At 41.0% G+C, this 23,118-nt stretch overlaps 1 protein-coding gene across 2 annotated transcripts in view; it reads right to left on the bottom strand.

Annotated features, from left to right (window-relative positions):
* ctnna1 (catenin (cadherin-associated protein), alpha 1) overlaps nucleotides 1-23,118 on the bottom strand; it is a 67,693-nt gene that overhangs the window by 16,421 nt on the left and 28,154 nt on the right. For both annotated transcript variants that reach the window (XM_072439767.1, XM_072439768.1), the window contains exons 8-16: nucleotides 21,692-21,772; nucleotides 21,471-21,623; nucleotides 16,407-16,499; nucleotides 15,820-15,976; nucleotides 14,209-14,409; nucleotides 13,360-13,511; nucleotides 10,525-10,635; nucleotides 9,887-10,068; nucleotides 592-697 (exon numbers count right to left, since the gene is read on the bottom strand). In XM_072439767.1, the coding sequence (XP_072295868.1) occupies nucleotides 592-697; nucleotides 9,887-10,068; nucleotides 10,525-10,635; nucleotides 13,360-13,511; nucleotides 14,209-14,409; nucleotides 15,820-15,976; nucleotides 16,407-16,499; nucleotides 21,471-21,623; nucleotides 21,692-21,772 (1,236 nt within the window). The remainder of the gene's footprint in view (nucleotides 1-591; nucleotides 698-9,886; nucleotides 10,069-10,524; nucleotides 10,636-13,359; nucleotides 13,512-14,208; nucleotides 14,410-15,819; nucleotides 15,977-16,406; nucleotides 16,500-21,470; nucleotides 21,624-21,691; nucleotides 21,773-23,118) is intronic.

Below are 23,118 nucleotides of genomic sequence, written 5' to 3'. Positions count from 1 at the left end.
TAAACAAACGCACGTGTAGCGTGCTCATGCACAAGGTTTGATGGCAGGCGACCTCTCGGAAAGAACAAGAAGGTGGGGGTGAGTGTGCGCATGCGCATTTAAAAAAAAAAGACTCAGGGAAAAAGGGAATCAGCGACTGTTAGTCAGTCGCCGATTTCTCAAATTGGCAAAACATCCTCTACTCAACCTTTAATGTTTGCTTTGATGTGCTGATAAGGCAAGGCAAGTTTATTTGTAGAGCACAATTTGTACACAAGGCAATTCAAAGTGCTTCACACAACAGGAAAAAAAATCATTAAAATCTAAAATCACAAACACTTCCTTTAGGAAAACTGTTAAAATCATCATTAAATTTGTGCAGTCAGACACAGATGGAAATAATCAAACCCTGAATGTGTCTCTACAGCAGCATTTTCAGATCAACTTTACAATAAAAAGTCATCCTTGGCTTTATCGCCCAGTCCTATTGAGAGGAGGGTCTTTTCTGTGCCTCTCTGTTTACACATAATTCATTAGCTTCACTATACTGACTGCATGCCATCTTATGTAACAAGGTCACATGTAAAACACGCGCTCTGTCGTGAGACTTACATTGTCAGCGATGGTGCGGCCCAGCTTGTCCATCCTGGATCCTGCCTCTGCGATTTTCTTGGCAGCGCTGATGACATCAGAGGTATTCTTCAGCGGGCCTTTCCCCCTGCGGATGGAAAGTGAAGAGATCAGTCACTGTTCTGATCTGCTGCAACCTCATTCAAAATGCAAGAGCAACTTCAACACGGAGGCATGTTTGTTTAGGACTGGTGTTTTTCAGTCACAGCCAGAATAGAAAGACCGCATGATCATAGGAATATTTCATAGAAAACTCACAAATAAAGGTGTGTGGTTGGGACATCTTCACAACACAAACCACCAGGCAAAGCAAAAAAGCACCAACTACTGAGAATCTGAATAAGCACTACTTCATTAGTAAATCAAGAGCATCTCCATGACAGGCTTTTGAAAACTCAAAGATTCCCCTGGTGCAGTCTCCATAACATATGTATATAATAAACAGGGGTCTCTGCGTACATTCAGGGATGACGGGGGCCCACCATCCCCAAACCATCCCTAAAATTAAAAAATAAACAAGTACCGCCGCGTCAAAGCGTCCAGTTTACATTCAAAGTCTATGTGGACGTGCGTCCAGCGTTTTTGCGGCGCGAGTCCTGCGTTTTGAGCGTCTGAGGCTTTAAGGAAAACTTTGAAAAGCTTAATTTTTTGGCGGCAGACGCTGTGCAGCAACCAAACACAGATTACTGCTCTAGTGACCCAGAATAAGGCCCAAAACAAATCCAGCTTAACGATTAAAAAAATTTAAATCAAGACTCAGCTCTTGGAGAAAATACATATATTCACTAAACTCTGCTCAGCCTCAAAATATCTGACTATGATCTTCTATGATATCAACTCTGAGGCTGCCTGTGTCCAATGGATGAAAAGGCCAAGAAGAGTTGATGTGTCTACTACATGATTTCAGCATTATATTACTGCATTCACCCTTTAGCTAAAACTGTATTAATAATTTCCATTAAAAACTAAAATTGTCAATTAAATTGTGTATATGATACAGCGCTCACTTGTAATACATTTAAATGACTGTGTTTATCATTTCCATGATTCCATTAATTTCTTGATGGGATAGGTCTATACACCATGTAATAGTATGTTTAGGGTGCATGTACCTTTGGAAATAATGAAGGTACGTTAAACCAAACCATCCTTGGAGGAAAATGCAACCCCATATGAGGCATATTTACAATCCCTTTAAAAAGATTCTGGGGAGAGCGCTGATAAATGTTTTTTTTTTTTTTCCTTTTATAATAAAAAGTCCCATAAATAAAATGCCCCAGTTAAGCTGCTTTGAATGCTTTTGTCAGTGAAAAAAAACCCCAAAATGTTTCATGGTTGAGGAAAACTGGACAGCGTTAAAAGACATGACATGCACTACCAGCTTTTCATTTGCACGAGTCCTTTCATCCAGAAGGAGGAAGAATGGAGGGCGGGTGGACAGATATTAAAAATGTAGCGTGATAAGAGGCCGATGTGATTTCAGGCTTTTGGGTTTAGTCCTGACGTTACATATTCATCACCAGACCCAAAGCTGTGGTCAGCGCGGGTCGCTCCAACTCCGACCTGACCCACTGTAAAGCTCCTCGACCATCGGCCCCATGAGGGACTTGGGGACACAGTTGGCAAGAGGCACAAATTGGATACAAAGCTGCTCTCTCTAGGCTAAAAAATGAGCCATCCAACCCCGAACAGATGGAATTTTGTGTTGTGTTCTCTGCAGCTCGCATGTGAGGTCCTAGAGGGAAAGGGACATGCATCGCAGCACAGCCTCCACCAACTCTGGGGACGAGGCAGCCCCACGAGACAGCACCGCCGGCTTTGTGGGAAACAAACATGCATGAGCGACTTACTCACCTTTTTATAGTTCACTTTGCCCCAGTAAAACTCATCCAAAAACACATTTCTAAGAGTTACAAAGTACACACTGGTCTTATTCCTAATGCAACTACTCGAGGTATCTCGTACTGATGTTTAATTCATCCGAGTGCTCACCGCTATCTAGGAGCGTTGCATGATCTAACGCACACTGTGGGGACCAAAAGCCACGCATTTACCTTTACATAGGAAACGTGTGTCATAAGTGCAGTGTGTCTATTAAAAGTACCATCAGAGAGAAGTATTTGGTGCAAGTAAACAACCTTTGCATCACTTAAAAAAACATTGATGACTTCACCTTCAGGGTTTTTTTACCCCCCAACATAAGCCTATGTTTTCCTCAGAGTATCACTGTGTATTTTAGGTCTATGGAGACACTTGGTGATGGCAGTAAATCGCAAATACCCCTGCACTGTGAAGCACACAATGCCCTGAGACAGGTGGCTCCCAAATATGTTGCATATTTCCCATCCGCACATGCATTATTCATGAGCTGCCATACAGCCGTGAGCGATGCGCGAGTCAACAAGAATGCCTTTCTCACTCTCTGCAGATTTGCCAGGATAGAGGTGCAGATCAATTACCTCATACAGCATTAACCTTGGTGAAGCTCTTTGCCTGCTCAAGGTTAAGGGGGGCGATCGTTTGGGCGCGCGCTGAATTAGCCGGCTACTGACCTTCTATGATACGGCGATGGTGTCACATGACCAACTATTTGTTATATTCAGTCAGTCCAACACACGCCCTGCTTCAGTGCTGCTGACCAAGATCACAAAATGCCAAAATGTACATAAATTATGACCATTGACAGTGGAACAATTAACACATTTCCTCTCGTTTTGCTGTGGTTTGCAGAGGAAGCAGTTACATAACTATCCAAACAATCCACGGGAAGGGGGCTTCGAGTGTAATCACAAACTGAAAACACAATATGAATGGATTCAATTACAAAATTAACAAAACAATTACATTTTTTTTGTTTTGTTTACCAGTTTATCAGTCTATATGTTATGCATTTGAATTGTGCCATTTAGAGCTGGGTATCGATTCAAATTTCAAGAATCGATTCGATTCAGATTTTTACGTTTCAAAATCGTTTTTTCTGATTTCTCAGATCCCATCCGATTCGCTCCGATTTCGATTCGATCCGGGGGTTAATGTTATTAAAAATGAAAAATGTATTTGAACCGTTTCCTTAACTTCATGACTGTGTAGAGAAGCAACATATTAAAACTAGTATTATATCAATATTAAACAGCAAATCTTACAAGTATTGGTAGTTACTGATGGCTGGAAGACTGATGAAAAGGTTAAGGGTCAATCTACCTTCAAGAAAGATAATCCAGGAGTCCTGAATTATCTTTCTTGGAGGTAGATTGAAGTTCACTGAGGGAAATGTAGAAAAGAAATTTAATTTAAAAAAAAATATATATATATCAATCTTTGGACGTACGAATCGATAATCGGTCATTAATATGCGAATCGATTAAAAATCGGAAAATCGATTATTTCAACCCAGCTCTAGTGCCATTACTACAATTACCATTCAAAAATGTTCAGTCAACATACTCTTTTTCATCTTAAGTTGAAGTGTTATAATAAACGTTTTGTAATATGGCTTTTTGGATTAAGCACTACACAATTTTGTGTTATGGCCGTCTAAGACCACATTTCATATCGATGTAATGATAGTAAAAAGATTCCTGCCACTTTGAACAGGATCTAGGTTCGTGGTAGAAATCCATAGTCATGTGTGAGTCTGTCGCCAGACTCGCGTGGCAGCCCTTGGTGACATGTGTGAATCCATAGGGTGTTTTTTTTTATAATGCCTGGGTGAAAAAAATAAATCAAAGCAGTCATGTAAATAATGAATGGCAGCCCCCGCGGCGGTAGTTGCTAGGTGACAGTTCCACCAGGTAGGCAACAGGAATCTCACAGGCATACATTATGTCTGAACTAGAGTCACAGATTGAGAGTTCAGGCAAGAACCCACCAACAATGTACTGAGCTGTCAGATTCAACAAAGTTCAACTTGAAGCTTTTGTGTGGGCGGGGCACACGTGAGCGAACGGGACAATGCCACTTAAACTTGGCGCTAAAAGAAACATTGAATTAACCTGTACAGTTGTTACAGTAGTAGATCTACAGACCGGCTGCACAATCGTGTTTATCTGTTTATGCAAGACACGCGACCTGTACACCACCTGTAGCCATCTTGGGTCCAGTCCTAATGGAAACAAATTGAAACACTGCATGAACTGCTTAATATCCTAACGGCCCTAATCTTTACTGTCAGCTTGTTAATACAAAAGGTACAGCTGCTTTGAAACTCATAAATTCGGCTTTGTTGTGGGAAGTTATGGATAAAATGCTAGTCAATGATGGGAATTAGTGATTCAAGTCAAACATAAAGGAGTCCAAGAAATCTCCAATGGAAAAATGTGTCTAAAACATTCCTTGTGTGTAGTTATAGTGACACTTTTTTTTACTTTTTGTGAACAAATCTCCGACCAGCCGCAATGTAATTATTTTTGTAAACGTCAAACTGATAGGGAGTGGGAATTTTGGGTGAAAAAAAGCTTCAGTTGCCTTGGACAGAATGTTCAGTGACAATCCAAGTTGTACTAAAATAATATAGCAAGCAGGAAGTTGCTAAGTAGACAATGCAGTTGAAATCTTGATAAGATTAGTAGAAGCGATAGTGAGCATGCGGCCAGTACCACAGATCCCATATTGGGTTAAAGCGGGGGACTGGGTTCAATTCAATTAAATGCGAAAAATAAATAAATAGAATGGACAATCCTTATTCGAAGTCCAATGGTCTGCTTTGCATTGTAAAACTGAGGGAAATGCAGCCTTTATGTGGATATAAACATGTCACTGCAATCAATAACTCACACACACACACACACACACACACACACACACACACACACACACACACACACACACACACACACACACACACACACACACACACACACACACACACACACACACACACACACACACACTTGTGCATTGTCAATAACAGTAGGTGGTTATGAATTTAAATGCATTTAGTTCTGTGGTAGATGTAGTAGTAAGTCACTAATCACTAAAACAATAAAACTACACCAAAGAGTAAAATGATTAGACATGCCCAGTGTAATCTCCCAAACCCATTTAAGTACATTCCTGATGCATTGTTAAACTATTGTTTGAATATTGTTGAACCTGTTACCATCCGCCTATTTCGCCCTGTGCACAATGGTTTGACATACCCAAATGGCATTGTTTATTAAAAGAGGATCTTACGTAATATGAACACTTACACTAAAGAAGCCCAAACATACAAAATGCATATTTTTTTAAGTCTCGCCTGAATAAGCACAACATACTTCATTGTGTGCATATGCTGTTCACTGTACATGCGGTTTTGACAACAACTGTGTAAAGTTTCAGATCTCTGGGAACAGGCATTTTGGTGCTGTTGACCTTTTTGTATCAAAAAGTATATTCGGAACAAGTGATCCAAATATGTGCCAACTGTGCCAAACTATTTTACTACTATTTTATTTCCTCTGATAATAAAACATACATTTTGATGTTTTGTAGACCACTAATACCTATAACTGCTAAAAACAATGTATGTGAAAATGTGTAAATATGAGTTTACCCATGAATTTCCCATATAGAGGTGAAAAAAATAATAATATATATATATTTTTAAATTGGTATAATACATATATCTAACAAAATGCGCGTCCAAAAGGCTAATAAAATTAGAAAACGTGATGTGTAAAGTCTTGCCGCCTCATGCCGAAGACACTGGCTCGTCCCCACGTTTCCGCGTGCCTAAGCGCATGGATCTATCATAATATAGTTCCCTCAGTGTACGGGGCAAAATGAAGACGGAGAAAGACTGTTAGAGCTGACTCAGAAGAAGACGGAAATCTACGGGAGACGAGAGATACAATGCGATCCGTCGGGCTAATAAACAAATGCACATGTGTGTTGTATCAGTCCGCACGGGAAAGTGTGCATGCGCACTTCTGCCTGAGATCTCAAATCGCCAAAAAATCGTCCATTGCGCCTTTAAGCCTGTACAACATAAACGCGTGGGTCGGAAGAGGCACATTTTTCCCCTGGAGGCTGTTAAAAAACAAACCTGTGGACAAAAAAAATCCGTAGATGGTCTCATTCGGTAGCTAACAGTCTGAATAAAACATGGATACCAAACACCATCTTATAACTCAAACAGGTCATTTGTTATGGACAGAGAAATTCACGGGACGAGCGTTCGTTGTGAATATTTTCACAGAAGAAAACTTTGTTTAATTGACAATATCTCAAAATCTGTTTTTCTGTGGATTATTTATCTGTGGAAGGATTGAACGCTGATGAGGCCGTCATAATTCGCAAAACAAGTAAGACATTTTGATGAAAAGTTGAGACTTTTATAATGGCAGTGGCATTATTTCCATGTCCTGCTGGTCCAGTGAGGGGCTTTGTGTAGCCAAGGGGAAACTTGAAGATAAAGACAGCTTGAATTCTTTTCATTAAACTACAGACAGAATTAAAGCCGCAAGCGGCATCCAACGGCCCTCGCGGGCCGCCGGCCTTCCGACTCTGCGCTTTCGACTTGATAAAGATGGCGCCCTTATTGTGTTGAATTAAAAAAAGAACTTGACAGACGGAGACACATTGGACATGGCCAATCCAGTGCAAATCAACACAAGTGTCAGTCAAATTTGCTGCTCCGCTGCACAGAGACCGTAGCACTTAGAATATAAATATGGATAACTTTTGATGCCCCGCTTGTGTAGATGATATTTCCCAAAGTAAAGCTTGATCGAGCTATTGCCCACGGAGGAGTTTGTTAAAGTGTGAAGCATAAATTTGAACATTTCATAGATTTAGCGTTTTTCCCATTTGTGACAGTATATTTGCAGCTCCACGGCACAGAGACCGTAGCACTTAGAATCCAAATATGACTAACTTTTGATGCTTCCCTTGTGTAGATGATTTCCCCCAAATATGAGCTTGATCGGGCAATCGCCCTAGGAGGAGTTTGTTTAAGTGTGAAGCGTAAAAATGTGGTCATTTTAGAGATTTCGCTGTTTTCCCATTTCTGACATATATTTGCGGGTCCGCCACACAGAGACCGTAGCACTTAGAATAAAAATATGGATAGCTTTTGATGCCCCGCTTGTATAGATGATTTTCCCTAAATATGAGTTTGATCGGACAATCGCCCTAGGAGGAGTTTGTTAAAGTGTGAAGCGTAAAAATGTGGTGATTTGAGGGATTTCGCGATTTTCCCATAAGGATAACATGGGATAGTTCTGTCATGGCTACGGTTACGCTGTACAAAATATGACTTTGTCTCTCATACTTTTATGATCAGGATGGCAAATTAGAATTTTGTGCAAAATATCATGTCATTTGGAAAAACTCTATTGTTTATAGGCCACTCTGAAGGCCAAATAGTCAGAATTCTGGGAAACGTTTGAGGCTCCGTCGCACAGAGACCTTAAAAGCTATCCTTAAAATTTGGATAACTTTAGATGCCCCACTTGTCTAGAGGACGTACACCGATTTTGAGGTTGGTGGGCAAAACGCACTAGGAGGAGTTCGTCAAAGTTTGAAACAGAAAAATGTGGATATTCGAGAGATTTAGCGGTTTTCCCATAGGGATAACATGGGAGATTTATGTCATCGCTACGACTACGCCGTAAAAATTAAGGCATTTGTCTGATAGGCTTTTTTGATCGGGACGCCAAAATAGAATTTTGGGTAAAGTTTAGAAAATTTTGGTAAAACTAATTTTTGACCTTCAATGTTAATTTAAAGGTCACTCTGTAGGGGGCGCTATCGCGCCCATTTCAATTTTGTCAGCCTAAACTGGTCCAAACTAGAACGTTTAACAACTGATTCAAATTTGGTCCTAATCGGACTGGTTTTGATCAAATGGGAGCAATTTTTAGATCTGCAATATTCCAAAATAAGTTGTCCAACTTTGCGGCTGCGCCGCACACAGACCGTAAAAGGTATCTCAAAAAATTGGATAACTTTAGATGCCCCACTTGTCCAGAGAACGTACGCCGATTTTGAAGTTGGTGGGCAAAACGCCCTAGGAGGAGTTCGTCAAAGTTTGACGTGAACAAAATGGCTAACACAGCGTGTTTTCATTTTCAAAGGAAGATGGCGGCCATAGGGTAAGTCTGGGGGCGTGGCCACAATGATTTTTTTTGTTTGTCCTCACGAGAGGAATGCGTGTCCCGAATTTCGTAGCTTTACGTCAAAGTTGACCTCGGGGCGTCTCCCATAGGCGCAATGTATTTTGACTTTTGTCGGTGGCGCTGTCGCGCCATTTTTTAACGAAAAAAAAAATGGCCCGGAAAAAAATTAAATTTTTCGCCGATTCTGAATTTTGGGCAAAGTTTGGTGAGTTTTTGAGCATGTTCAGGGGGTCAAATTAGAGTTCAAAGCGATGAAGAACAAGAAAAATAATAATAATATTTTTAGCAAAAACAATATAGCCGTTTCCACTATAACAACAAATTATACATCGTTTGAAAGCTCTAAGCCTTCCCGATGCCGCCATGGGGTGGAATCATCATTACGAGCGCTTACGCGCTCGTCACTCCCTATTCCGTCGGGATGCCCCGCCCACTCCCCATAGACTTCCATTGATTTGAGCAGATACAAGCATGGCCCATGCCTGCGGCATGGATTCTCGCATACGGGACAATGCCAGGAGGGTTTTTGAAGGAATGCAGCGCTTCGCGCTGCTGTTGTCAACAATTAGTGAATGGGCTACGCCCATTCACTAATTGTTGACTATTTCTGTCATAGCAGGAGTAAGTATGCATGATCCATGCCTTCGGCATGGGCTAGTTCACTGTACTTGCCAGGGGCGACGGGGCACCAAACATGCGGGCTGCGCCCGCATGTTTGGTCAGACAGTTGCAACGCTGCCTTCGGCAGCGTTGCGGGAGCAATAGGCCCTCCGCCCTGCTGGGGCTCGGGCCTAATAAAAGGCATATTTTTACAGATAGAACAAACAGCCCACTTTTTCACTGCCTGGGCATCATGGCGATTGGAAACATTAACAGTGTATTTTTATCATAAAAAGGGACATAAAGTACTGTACAAAGATCCATTTCTGTGTTTTCTTTCCACAAATGCCCAAAGTATCAGAGTTGTATTTTAATGGTATTATAGAGCCGGAGTAGAAAGGTCAAATGTTATCAAACAGATGTAGGCCCGGGCTGATTGTGTTTGACATAAGATGAATATAAATATGTATTTGCCTTGAAGGCATTTCCTCAGTATTGCAGAACAAAGGCCATTTTATGAGGAAATGGCAGCGGAGACGTTAACATTCACAAGCTGCAAGTCAGTCCCTGACACTGACCTGGTGAAGTCAGTCATCTCCATCATGATCATGCACATCTGTTTGGCCAGCACGATGATGTCATTGCCGCTGTCATCCCATTTGGAAACCTCGGCGTCCAGTTTGCTCTTCTCCTCCTGGAAACTGGCCACTTGTTCGGCGATCTTTGCCTTCTGCTCCTGGGGCAGCTGTGCCATGATGGCCTAAAGAAGGATTTATGGAGAATGTTAGGGGTTAGCGCAATAGACCTTTACATACATACAGCATGGGACTGGCTTAGTGCCTCAGGGGACAATCTTTTACAAGCCTTTAATGGATTCCACTGATGTAAAACAACACAAAAACACATCACATTTTTGGTGAATTTCTATGTAATTTATGGGAAAGGTAAAGATGCCTTTCATCAATATTAATTAAGCATGGATAATACTTAATGCCCCACCATCAGTGAATAATATGAGTGATTTGAAAACCTCTTGAATATGGTTGAGGTTGTGAGCCATTTACAACTTTACTAAGCACTAAGATGCCTCATAAAATCTGAATGTGTTCCTGTCTAACCTTGTTCTATATCCCTAAAGTATTGTTGTGTGTAATTGCCCTAAGATAATGATCCCCTCCTTGTTGTTTCTGTAGCAAACACAGTAGAGTGAACTTACCCGTGCACTCTGGCCTGCGATGAGCTGGTCATCCTCCGTCTGCACACTGGTCCTACTGCGCACGTCAAAGTCCTCCGTCTCAAAGTCGGAGTCATCCAGCTCTTCTGGGGTCTGCAGCACAGCCAAAGGAGAGACAAGACTAATTGCATGAGCTTAGGGAGTAGGATACAAGAACAGATGGAAAGGTGGAAAAATATATAGGCATACTAAATTTTTTAGAGCACCATTAAATAAGCAACCTGCAGTGCTTACACCATCAGAAATGCTTTAGTGTTTCCTGCCATGACAACAGCTGATAAACACCTTCCTCCTTACATGTAGCGCGCGCACACACAAAAAAAACTGTAAACTGAATTTGTAAATCAAATCTAATGTGCTGCCTTCGCAATTTGAGAGGGAAAATGAAGGGAAGAGTGGCTATGAAACATATTGGGAGCAAAACGCCTCAGATTCCCATCTGTCGCTGCCATCAAGAGAAGAGGGTGAGGCATGAGTTATGCTCTTCTGGAGTGGCGCTACTTCATCTCTGATCCAGATCCCTGGCTCTGAATGCAAAGCAGACCACAGGAAAGTTTCCATGAATATTAATAGAAGAAAAGAATTTCTGTCTCAACAGGACACGCCTGAAGCAAAATAAAATAGAGAACAACAGGGAAATGTATTGAGCTTCAATATGGACAGAGGCAGATGAAGTGGCTAGATAAAGGTGCATTATCACACCAGTGCTGCTACTTGTGCTCATCCAGCTGTCTCAGTACCTTCTGTCTGTAATGGATTTTGAGCCCTGGACTCTAAAAATAGCTGAAGGTCTCAGAACAACCTTATACTTCTTTATGGGATGTAGAGTTGCTCCTGTTCTCGGGGGAGCAGAGCTATGGTTTGAGATTCAAAGCTGTAGGGACTCAGAGGCGCTCTTTCAGTGCAGAAAATAGTGTGCAGCGGGGCAAGCGATGCCGCCTGCTGTGGCTTGTGCACCAGATAACCTGTGGATGTGGGAGGCTCAGGAACTAGAGCTCAGGACGAGCACCTGACGATTACATCACACTCTCCACAGGGGCCTGGATTTAGCCACCAATGGGATCATGCTGAAAAGATAACTGACAAGATGTGTTCACAGGTACACAAGTAATACTGTATGGGGCGCAACAGACTGTTCCAAAAAGTAAGTACATGGGACCTGTATCTTCACACACCCGACCGTGAGTTTACAAGAGTGACAGAGTGACGTATCAGTAGCAGGCACGGCAGGGCAGCAGCGAGAGCCATTTCCATTTGGGTGACAAGCTGCTCGGCATGTTTTTAAGGAGAGAGCAGCGTGTCATCCTGGGCTGTGAGGATCGGCACACTCTGCCACTGCCCCCTGCATCTCTGTCAGCCGCTGTCGGATGTCTCCAGGCAAATTCTCAGATGTCACTATAGGTGGGGAAAGGCTTCTGTCCACCTGTCAAATATCCAGGGAATGTGCAAAACGCCGCCCGTACACCACTTACAAGGGTTAAAGACGCGTCTATCTTAGGCTGCCCCAAAATCGTACTTGTCTTTTCGCATCCATTCAACCAATGCCGGTATTGACGTCATGAGTGCTGAGAAGCTGAAAGACTTTTACATGTAAACGTCAGCGCCAAAAGAATATTTTACCAGCAGAAGAATGTGCAGAAGAAAACTGCAGTTGGAGGTTGCTGAATTGCCGTAACTACCTGGCTCACAGCTGTGCAATTGTGTTGAATAATCAAAACCTGTAGCAATTACCTTTAACAATAAATCTCGCCAAACGACTGAACAGAGAATTATGTTTTCTGACCATAAATTGCTTCCCGGCGACATTAGCGGCGGAGCCCGGCTGGATTAAAAAGGATAAATCCTCTTATTTCTTTTTTCCCCCGTCTTCACACCTACAAGCAAATGGCCGGTGTTCCCCAGAGGACCTGTGCTAACAGATTAATCAATCTGGATGAAACCACAGTACGTGAGCTCTGTAGTTAGCCCGCAGTCCCACCAAAAATGGCTAATTAAAAGCTACATTCTTGGATCAAAAGCTTATTACAACTGTATAGTTGGCATAAAGACGCCCCTCTCGTTTGGATCTTTGCCTGCGCCTTAACATGAGTATTAATGGGAGAAGCTTAACAGAGCGTAGTCGACACGGATGCACTGTCAGGCACTGTCAGGGCGCGTGATTGGATTCAAGTCACAAAAGGTTGATTCTATAAAGTTAACAGATAAATGCAGTTGTATAAAACCACAACAATGAGCCAAGCATGAGCCTAACATACCATAGATTTCTTGTTTTTAGCTCAGTCTATTTGAAAACGCTTCAGTTGTACTCAACCTCCATCTGTCTCCCTTGTACCTCCACTCAAGCAGAGGCCATTAACCCTGAGACATCTAAGGCTGTTGTTACACTAGATTGCAAACCTGGTCAATTAGGTTGGCTTATGCCCGAGACAAGTTAATCACTGGCTTGTACGAATCGCACACATACACAGTTCCTTAAATACCATTAAAATGCATCTGCTGTAAGGACCATGGAACATTGTGTACATCGCATGACTGATTGCACCTCATTGCAGAAGACGCAAAGATACTTCTGTTTCGTAACTGAATTTGCATCAATGCAAGCAAACTAAGATTCTGTTTCTTTGCTGGATTAAGAGGGTTCTTAGACATAATAAAACCATGCTTTGTATACACAAGAGGATAACAGTCGGATTGGCCAAGTAGAAAGGAGTTCAGTGTTGGTAGTAAGTAAAAAGTACATATTTCGGAGTGTGGGTGTCTTTAAACAGGAGGTAAATTTAACAGACAGCATAGAAAATGGAAAACTATAAGACTCACTCTGATCATGAGCACAGCCTTGCGAATGTCACGAATGCCATCATACACCAGGCGGGACGCATCAATAAATTCATTCTCATCCACAGGTTGTGTGGGGTTCACACTCAAGGCTTCCACTGCAGACTCCACTTGTTCAGTGAAGCGTGGCATGACTAAAGAAAAGAGCAGGAGATAGATTGAAAGGAATGCATTTGAACATCACAGCCACAGAAAAAAAGCTGGATCAGATTGAAAGTGCTAAAATAAAATGTTAAACTAGTACTGAAACCATTACTACTTAAATTCAGTGTATAGCCATGTATTGGATTTTGTTTTTATACCTGGATGATAAATATAGAACAAGTGCTAAGAGGAATAGATTGGAGATTTTTCACAACAAAGGATTCCAATAAAAGATTTTACAAAGCTCTGCCAGGAGGCATGCATTTTGTTCCTCTGACAGCTGCTCTATAAGTGCTTCTCGGGCACCTCTGCATTAACAGATCTGAAACGCAATATTTACCATATCAATATAACTGTTGAGTGAAAGGCAATGGACTCTAAGCCGCCAACGCAGTAATAAAGACATTCTACTAGGCTATGCTTCTATTCAGTTCATGATCATAAAACTAACTTTCCTTTGGATTTCATTGCTGAGAAAAATCATCTGACTGATGAACAGAAACATCACATTAGCAAGAGGAGAACACCAAGCTTTAAACTTTTATGTTTGCATTTCTTTGCCATTAAAACAAATCAGTATTAAGTTGGTTAGCAGTTAGTATATAGAGTTAGACAATTACTATGCTAGAAATAAGACAGTGTATAAATCTTAAAATTTAACAGGGTAACACAAAAAAGAATAAGCACCTGTGTCAGTGAGCAGTTTAGTGGCCTCCAGCACCTTCTCGGTGTAAACTCCAGGTTCATAATTGTCCATTTCAGAGGTGACCACATGGACAACCCGAGCGGCACGGCCTCGGATGGCCCCGGCCGTGCGGTCCAGCCCATCCACGTCCTTCTCTTGCAGAGCGATCACACATTTGTTCACATCCTCCAAAATGTGGTTCTCTGTGAATATTACAGTGAAGTCTTACTTGCAGAAGGTGACTTTTTGGTGAGGCAATTTCGACAACATGTTTACAATACAAATTTGACAAAAGCCATATATTGTCGCCATTGGTGAAAATATTCACATTTTGAAATTAATGTCTACAGTAAGGTGCCAATTTTAAAGTAAGATTCATGTTTGCCCTTACTTTGACCAGTAAGTCACTACTAAGTTGTATTTATATAGAGTTCACACCTACCGTAAAAACACAAGTACAAATATAATATACAAGAGATTACAATAACATTAACAATATTGTGTACATAGAGCTAGAACGCCTGTTCGACAAAGTCTTAAGTTGATTTTTAATATACAACTCACCAGGCTATACAACTCCTGGTGAGTTCAGCTGTTAGGAGCAGGATGCATCTCAAAGACAAATTCTCGAGCAGTTTATTATTCGAGTCTGTAAAATGCTAATTTCCAGAGTGTAAATTACTCTGTCCTTGGCCAGGGGTGAGAGGAGTCACTCGGCTTAATGCTTGATGAGTACTCTTTAAAGACAACCCCTGACAAACCGTTTTTGTACTTTAACACACGTGACAGGTTGTCAATTTCAGAGCTGCTTCTGAAAATGCCAAAGACAAAACACGACCAGCTTGTGATGTACAGCCCTTCTCAGAAAAGCCTGACAAAGAAATGCTCCACCTTCTGTGCAGTAGCCTCGGAGATCCGTGTAAAATGCAGACTTGAATCTGTGCAGGTGTATTATATTATATAATATAGATATTATATTATATATCATCAGCCCAGTATCAATGCTGTCTTCGTTAATTTGAAGCGAATCGAAAACTGACGTTATGATTTTGGGCGTTTATTTCTTCTAATGAAACGCAATGTTTTCAGACAAGCTTTCCTCCTAAACGATCAGTTTAGACACATTTATTCCAAATAACTTGAGCGTGAGTGGTTTTAAGAAGAAAAGGAGAAGAGACTGAGTGTGATCAGAAAGAGTCTGAGGAGAAGAGACTCTCGCTGCTGCTGCTGCTGCTGCTGTTACAGGAGGAGGAGCAACACAATGACGACACACGGACTGGAGATGTTCAGAGAGACACTTTAGTCTGAGAAATAATCTAAATAAAACAGGAAATTCAAAGAGTGGAAAAGTGTGAATGCCAATTTTACAACTTATCATATTATAGCTTTTCTATATAAACAGAGCTAAATTAATGATCGCTATATCAAACGTCCTTTTTTTTGGAAAGGTTATTTTGTGTTATAACTGGTTCTATACATTTTAAAATAGATTTGATCCTTATTGTAGATAAAAATATTATCCCAACATCGGTATCGGCCTAAAATGTCCGCATCGGTGCTAATATTCAACATTTATGCCCAAAAAAGGATTGGCAAGAAGATGATGCACTTACCTGACACACAAAGGAAGTCATCGATGGATGTGATGTCATCAACTGCATCAGTGAGGACACGGACCTGCTTCTCCCATTGGTCCTTGAACAAATCCATATTGTCCTGGGCCACCTTACTGTTGGGCTTGGCAGCCAGAGCTAATGCTGCATTAATCACCTGTAATCACCCAATTAAAGCCATTAAAGCCCTGTTACAGCAAAGCTTTCAGCCACAATATTAGCATAGTCTGATTGCATAAAGCCAGTCCCACCCACCACAATAACAGTGAAACAGGAAGCCAATTCAGTCCTGGGCCCTGATTAAAGATACTGAGAGATTGGCGATATTAATAAACAGATGAAATAAAACTAATAGCTACTTGTTTTTCCAAGAGGAAACATCTGTGGGCTTCAAAGCTCAGAATAAATGAAGTCATTAAATGCAATTAAGGGGAGCACTGGCAGCACAGAGATGGAGCCGATAGGGCTCAAACATTAAAAGCCGCTCTCTGTATGAAAGGAGATATTAGCTATCAGCCCACAGATCAAAACCAGCATGTTTTGTCTATTGTATTAAAATGATGTCATGATGCAAAACCTCAGAATACCTGAGGGCACAGCGTCTCCAGCTGTGACGCAGCCATGCGGACCAGCTTCACTCCCTCCTCATTGTTGGAAATGGAGCATGCCAGGTTGGCCACCTAAACACAAACCAAAAGCAGGAAGTTAGACTTGTTTGAGAGGGAAAAAAGCAGAAGACGCTTAAATTCATAATGAGACTTAAGGGATACTGTACTCCTCGATCAGACAGAGCAGCTTTACACTACTACTAATCTCTGTGGGATAAAACCCACACAGAGGATTAATCTATAAACTGCTAAAATATACTATTTGGTGGTACAGAAGAGGCAGGAGTAAAGAGTAAACTGTAAACAATTGCTAAACTGTTGAATGAAAGGGTCTCCCCAAAACACCCCAATGAGCCATTGTAAAAGATGGCATCGGCTTCAGAGAATGACTAAATAAGGACGCTGCCAGATTACCATCACACTCCTGAAATCAGAGTGGCAAATATTCCTGACACTTTCACACACCGTGCAGCCAAGGCTGAAATGGAGTGCTGAGCTAAGCAACTCGCTGCTCACGGCTGCCAACACCCAGAGTCTCATACCAATATTTTTTTGTTCTGACCAAGAAATCAAGCCACTACAACTTTTCCTATGCACATGCATTTGTTTTATTAGGAGGAAACAAATATTTAGGTCAGAGCCTTTAAAATCCCCATATGCTGATATGGGTAAACTGGCAACAATGAGGCTTGCCTGGAATATCAGCAGTGGTGCCAAAATGGGATTATTCATCAGAGGAAATGTGCTAAATGTCACCAGTTAACCAAGCAAAGGCCTGCCCTGACTGCTCTATTTTTTTTAGGTACAAGTCCTATCAGTTAGAATTCACTTGCCAATTTTACTTCTGTGATGTAAGTCAGCTCGTCATGTGTGCCGAGATGAACACATGGCCAGCAAAAAAACTATAAAACCCAGCCATTATTGACACCATATAACAGGAAAAAAAGATTACAAATAGACCATGGCTATATGTACCTCACAGTGGCTGACATTACTGAAAGACTAGGCGTGCAGGCTAAAAAAACACTATATCATGTACCATACATTTCGGATATTAAGCGGCTACTTTTTTCCCCACACTTTGAGCCCTGCGCCCAATACAATGCATCCAATTTATAGACTTTTACTGGCAAACGGCCACCATGGAGGAAGCACAGGTGTTAGCACCTGTGTGTTAGGAGTCAGCAGACACATTGTGTATATTTTAAGCTTCAAAACAGTTTTATTACAATCAGACTTATATTCACAGAGAAATTACTCTAATGAGGAAATGAATCTAGACGCGGTGAAAATGGACTAGAAAATAGAAACCTCTTAATAGTAAAGCAAAAACATCTCTAGTGTTCAAAAGGATATAAATGTGAAGTTGTTGCGCTAATAGAGGCATTGATTCGCCTTCAAAGCTATACAGGTGAAGCAGTGCATTGCAACACAATTCACAAACACCATAAAGAAAATGTTGAGTCCACTGGGAAGCATTCAATACAGAGGTTCATGAAAGAGCAGACGCATGAAGATAAAGTGCAGCTCAATTGAGAGACCTGTGGTTTTATCTCCATGACATTTCACATAAGCTTGCTTAGTTGACAGTAGCACCACAGAGAGCAGTTATTCCTTTATAATGGGACTCTGAGGAAGTTTCACATTAACTAGAGCGCTATACCGCTTACATAATGTTTAGATTGTCCCGTCAAGTTAACTTTTACTGCAGTTTTTTTTCTCTTCAATTGCTTTGTTCAAGTTGAAACAATTGCCACAAACACACTTTTCAGTTTCATATTTAGCTGTAATTATTTTTGTTGGAATTAACATGGATTTGAAGAGGGATTGAGAATAGTCCATTCACGTTAAAAAGAGGTTAGAGAATTAGAGAAAACATTTGTTGGGGAGAATTTTTTTTTTACGAATGTACAAATACAGTGAGGAAAATAGTATTTGAACACCCTGCAATTTGCCAATTCTACCACTTAGAAATTATGGAGGGGTCTGAAATGTTCATCGTAGGTGTATTTTCACCGAGAGGCATAATCTAAAAAAAAATATGGAAATCACATTATAAAATGTTTAATTTATTTGTATGTTATTGCTTCACATATTTATTTATTTATTCCAAATACAGATGTCAAATATTTCCTGTAGTTCTTTACCAGGTTTAAACACACTGCCGCAGGGGTTTTGGCCCACTCCTCACCACAGATCTTCTCTAGATATGTCAGGTTTTGGGGCTGTCGCTGAGCAACACTGAGTTTCAGCTCCCTCCAAAGATTTTCTATCGGATTTCGGTCGGGAGACTGGCTAGGCCACTCCAGATGCTCAAACAGGTACTACTACTAAGTGGAACAGGTCTTTGAGAGTCAGAATCCTTGCCGATTGGCAGGTGTCTTATTTGCAGCAGCACAAATAAAACATGCAATGTGATTTTCAGATTTCTTTTAGATTCCGTCTCTCTCAGAGGAAATGCACCTACGATGAAAATATCAGACCTTTCCATAATTTTTAAGTGAGAGAACTTGCAAAATTGCAGGGCGGTCAAATACTTATTTTTCCTCACTGTAGAGTTCAAGAAGTTCATAAATGGGTCAGTAGACCAACACTTCCCTCACACAAAGGCTCAAGCTGCATTGGAGGAAATGAATGCCTTGTTGAAGAACGATGCTTTGCCAAACAGAGCTAAAGTCACCGGTTAAAGGGGGCGACAAGTGAATGTGGGTCAGTCATTATGCTCCTTTCAAAACAAGAGCGTGAACTAATGGACAATGGGCCTTAGGGCTTGTCCAATGCGCCTCAGTTTTCAAAAGAAGCTAGCATCCACTCGGGGCACTTGACTCTTGCTCTGCGTCTAAGCCAAATATACTTTTAATTTAGAAAGATAAACTTTCACTGAAAATAAACCTGTATATTGTGAATAAAAAGAGTGGATACAGCAGCAAAAATCAACAAACCTGGCATAGGTAATATGACTTAATATTTTGCCCAATTTTAATTAAATGATAATTATGTGTACATGTTTAGAAACGCATTGTAAAATGATCATATGTGAGCTGAAGAGAGTGGAAAAGTAACATATGTCTAATTATTTACTATTTAAGCAATGTTTTTATTTGTTGTATATTGTACACATGGTGGGGCGAAAAAATGTAACACTAGTATCACAATGTAAACAGTCAGATGATATTACATTATGGCAATACAAAATTATATTATGTCAATACAAAAGACATTTGTTAAAACATGTCTTCAAATGTATTAGTTGAGGTTTAGTTATCAAAACAATCTGACATGTCTGTAAAATTAATCTCAAAATGACTCAGCTTTTTGTCGCATTTTTACCACAAACGATTTTAAAATGTACTCCATTGTCAAAACTGCTTTCACAATATCTAAATTTCAATGCGTGTCCCATCTCTAATTGCACATTTAGTGGCATTGTTCTGGTTTGAGGTCATTGTGTCGAGAGGCATATTTTTCTGCATCAATATGTCGCACTTCCTCGTGTGTTATTATTGTGACAGGTCTGCCCTGCCAACTGCATTACATTTTCATTATGTTATGCTGTGATGTTTGCGATATTTGTGTCCCCCCACGCCGCATTAGAGGTGCACTAGTGACACTGCGGGAGGTAGAGCTGATTCGAGTCATTCTCTGATGCCAGTTTTGACACCCGAGCTGCAGGAGATACTTAAGGCCCTGTCCCCGGTGCAGCTGGGCCTTTCCTCTCTGATGCTTCAGCACTTTCTACAGGTCTCAGACTCCACTACACCGGCCAATCAAGACGCACTCCAGCTGATGTGCCCACGGGGACAGGTCACTTTAAAATGTCAGCGCTTGACGTTTTGACGCAAGCTTTCGGGAAAATGGTCCAATAAAAGAGCATTATACGGCCAACACCATTTTAGTAGTTTAATTAAACATATGGATGAATTCCTATAAATAACTATTCTGCGTGGTCTTGATCTAGAAGTGGATTTCACTCAAAACAACAAAAGGGAACCCTTAAAAAGATATAGAAACGTTAGGTGGCATTTCCCTAAGGGTGTAAAGTGATATTTCAGCCCTTTTGTGGCTAATTTTATTATCCAATCACATTTTAGCATTTATGTTAGACGTATATTTAGATATTTACCTTTGTCATTATTGCACATTCCTAATGTTTTTTTGTTTGTTTTTTATTCGGCTGCAGCTGAATTTAATAATTCAAATAAAAAATATAATGGTTAAAATATTGCTTTGTGAGCATGGCTACTTGGATCATATTTCCCAGCTTGTTTATGCCAAGTTTATATTATTATAACCAGGACAGTGAGGATGCGATTGGCCCAATCTAGACATTAGATCCAATTCAGAGATGCTAAAAATGCCTAGATTTATGCACAATACTGATCTCTCAGGACAGCCCTCACCAATACCCTTTTGCGAAGTACATTTTAACTCTATTACCTGAAATTCCTCAGTATTTGTCTATTGGAGGAAATACTTGGAGGTTTTATATGCGATGCATCTTTGTAAGAGGCACTCAACAGCACATATGAAGTTTGTAAGGATAAATCCGCTTTGGCAAGGACAGCATTTCCCAGAGGAAGCACTAATCCTTGAGTTCGGCTTGTTTCACTCGTTTGGTTACACTTAAAATTTTGATTTGTAGCTTTGACCGTGCAGAGCAATATTCTAGCTTCCCGCTCAATACAGCCGCAGCACTGTGTCCGATTACAATCAGCTTTAAGGGAACAAACCAGAGGCATAGAGACAAGCATAATTTCAATGTTGGGCATTGTATTCATTGGGGAAATGTCCCCACTGAACGATTTTTTAACCGTTTTTTACTGCCAGCTCAGGGTCAGAGATCATAAAGGTCTTTTAGCCTGTTCTAAACCTGGAAAATAATATAATTTTAAATATATTACAAAAGATAAGAAAAAGCAACAATTTTTCACAACAATAGCCGATCATTCATCTAGATGTGAGTCACTGATAACCGATAAAGTCATACTGATGCATTAAACATGAAGCTAACCCTGGATGATTAGAATACACATTGACAGTTACCTCGATCAGCTTGTTAGCATGCTCCCGGAACACATGAGCATACTCCTTCACTTCTTTCTCATTTCCATTCTTGGCAGCTTCGATGAGGACCAGAAGGGGAACGTTGGTCTCCAGGAAAGAGTCAGATACATGGTCCATTACAGCTTTGCGCAGCTGTGAAGTTAGATCACAGTTAGAACTAGCCGCTTTGTTTATTCCCCCCCCCATCACACAAAACAAACCTGTCTGCGCAGATCTCTGGTCTTCTTGGTCATGCGGTCAATGGCAGTGTTCAGAGCATCACTTTTGTCCTTTCTTCCAGCCTAAAAAGACAGAAAAATCAAATGTCAACAGTGTTCACATGAGCTTTAAATTGTACAAATGATATATGTGTATAATAAGTGTGAAACATAGAAAGCTTATTTTTGTGATATAAAAAGGCAAAGTTTAAACTGTGACATTTAAATGCAAAAGTCGTAACCTAAATCTAGGCAGCTCTTTTTAAATGAAGAAAGCCTACACTGAAAGATCAAACTAAAAGAGTTTTGAGCATAAGCAGAGTGACAGAGATGGCAGAAAGGCACAGCTGCTTTCGGTGTAAAACGCATGATTTGCATTTCATCTCTGCCTTCAATTTGGAACAACATACCCTTTTAATGAATTAAGCAAACAGTCATTACAAACAGTGAACATTCATCTCAGCACAGCTCTTACTTCTGTCATTTCATACAGCTTGAACAAAAATACTACAGCACGTTGCATCGCGGTTCACAACACAACTACGATTCCCAGTGATTTTTATGCTGTGTTATAATGAAAGCTAGAAAATGAAATGGTTGCAGTTTATGATGAGATGGCCGTGTAAATTATGTACAGTATCACAGTAACATCACTGGCAGTAGTGGCACAGCTAACGCACACACGAGCAACAGTCAAAGCCCCAACCACAGTTTCCCGCTGAGAGCAGAGAGATGTTCAGTCACATTGTGCAAACTGTTGGAGCGTAGAGTGAATAACTAAAACTTTCAGGAGGCTAAGGAGATGGAGGGTGGGCGGAGAGAAGAGCCCAGATACACAGCAGGGTAATCACAGGGAAATTAGAGCCACCGAGGACAGCTACGAGAAAAAGGGCACTGGCACTGAAGGCTGTCTATCAACTTTAGCGGTCTCATATCAACCCCGGCACAACACAGCGTGGTGACAGCATTGACCCGCACCATCCCCCACCGGCCCTTGTCCATTGGGGGCTGTATGCATAGTCAGGGGCCATGGGGCTTCAACAGCACTAATCTCCTATGATTTTGTGCCGGTTGGAGGCTCTGCTGTGGTAGGGCTTTAGAGCGCTCTGCCCCTACTTTTCAATCCTATTTCATTCATGCTTGGCCAATATTTCATTTCCACGCTAAAGGCTTCCAAAGCACTTCTTCAGGTGCTTATTATGGAGGCAGTTTCTCTGCAGCATCTTTTATGATTCTTATGAAGTGAGTCTCTATCCATCTCCTTCAGGACAGCTTAAAGAGCATACTGGTTCCACTGAAACACAGGTCATGCAAATGTATGAGCAGAAAATGTCCACATGTGTTCCCAGACTTATTAGCAAATACATTCATTTGAATGTTTCAACAGGAATCTTGCATTTCTTACAAACGTGGTCCTCACACAGCTGTAA

Source organism: Eucyclogobius newberryi, unplaced genomic scaffold, assembly GCF_026437365.1.
Source record: "Eucyclogobius newberryi isolate DKJ021-1_F unplaced genomic scaffold, fEucNew1.0.hap1 SCAF_11, whole genome shotgun sequence".
Classification (NCBI taxonomy): domain Eukaryota; kingdom Metazoa; phylum Chordata; class Actinopteri; order Gobiiformes; family Gobiidae; genus Eucyclogobius; species Eucyclogobius newberryi.
The sequence above is the reverse complement of the archived record's forward strand: the minus strand, read 5'-3'. Positions and strand labels throughout refer to the sequence as shown.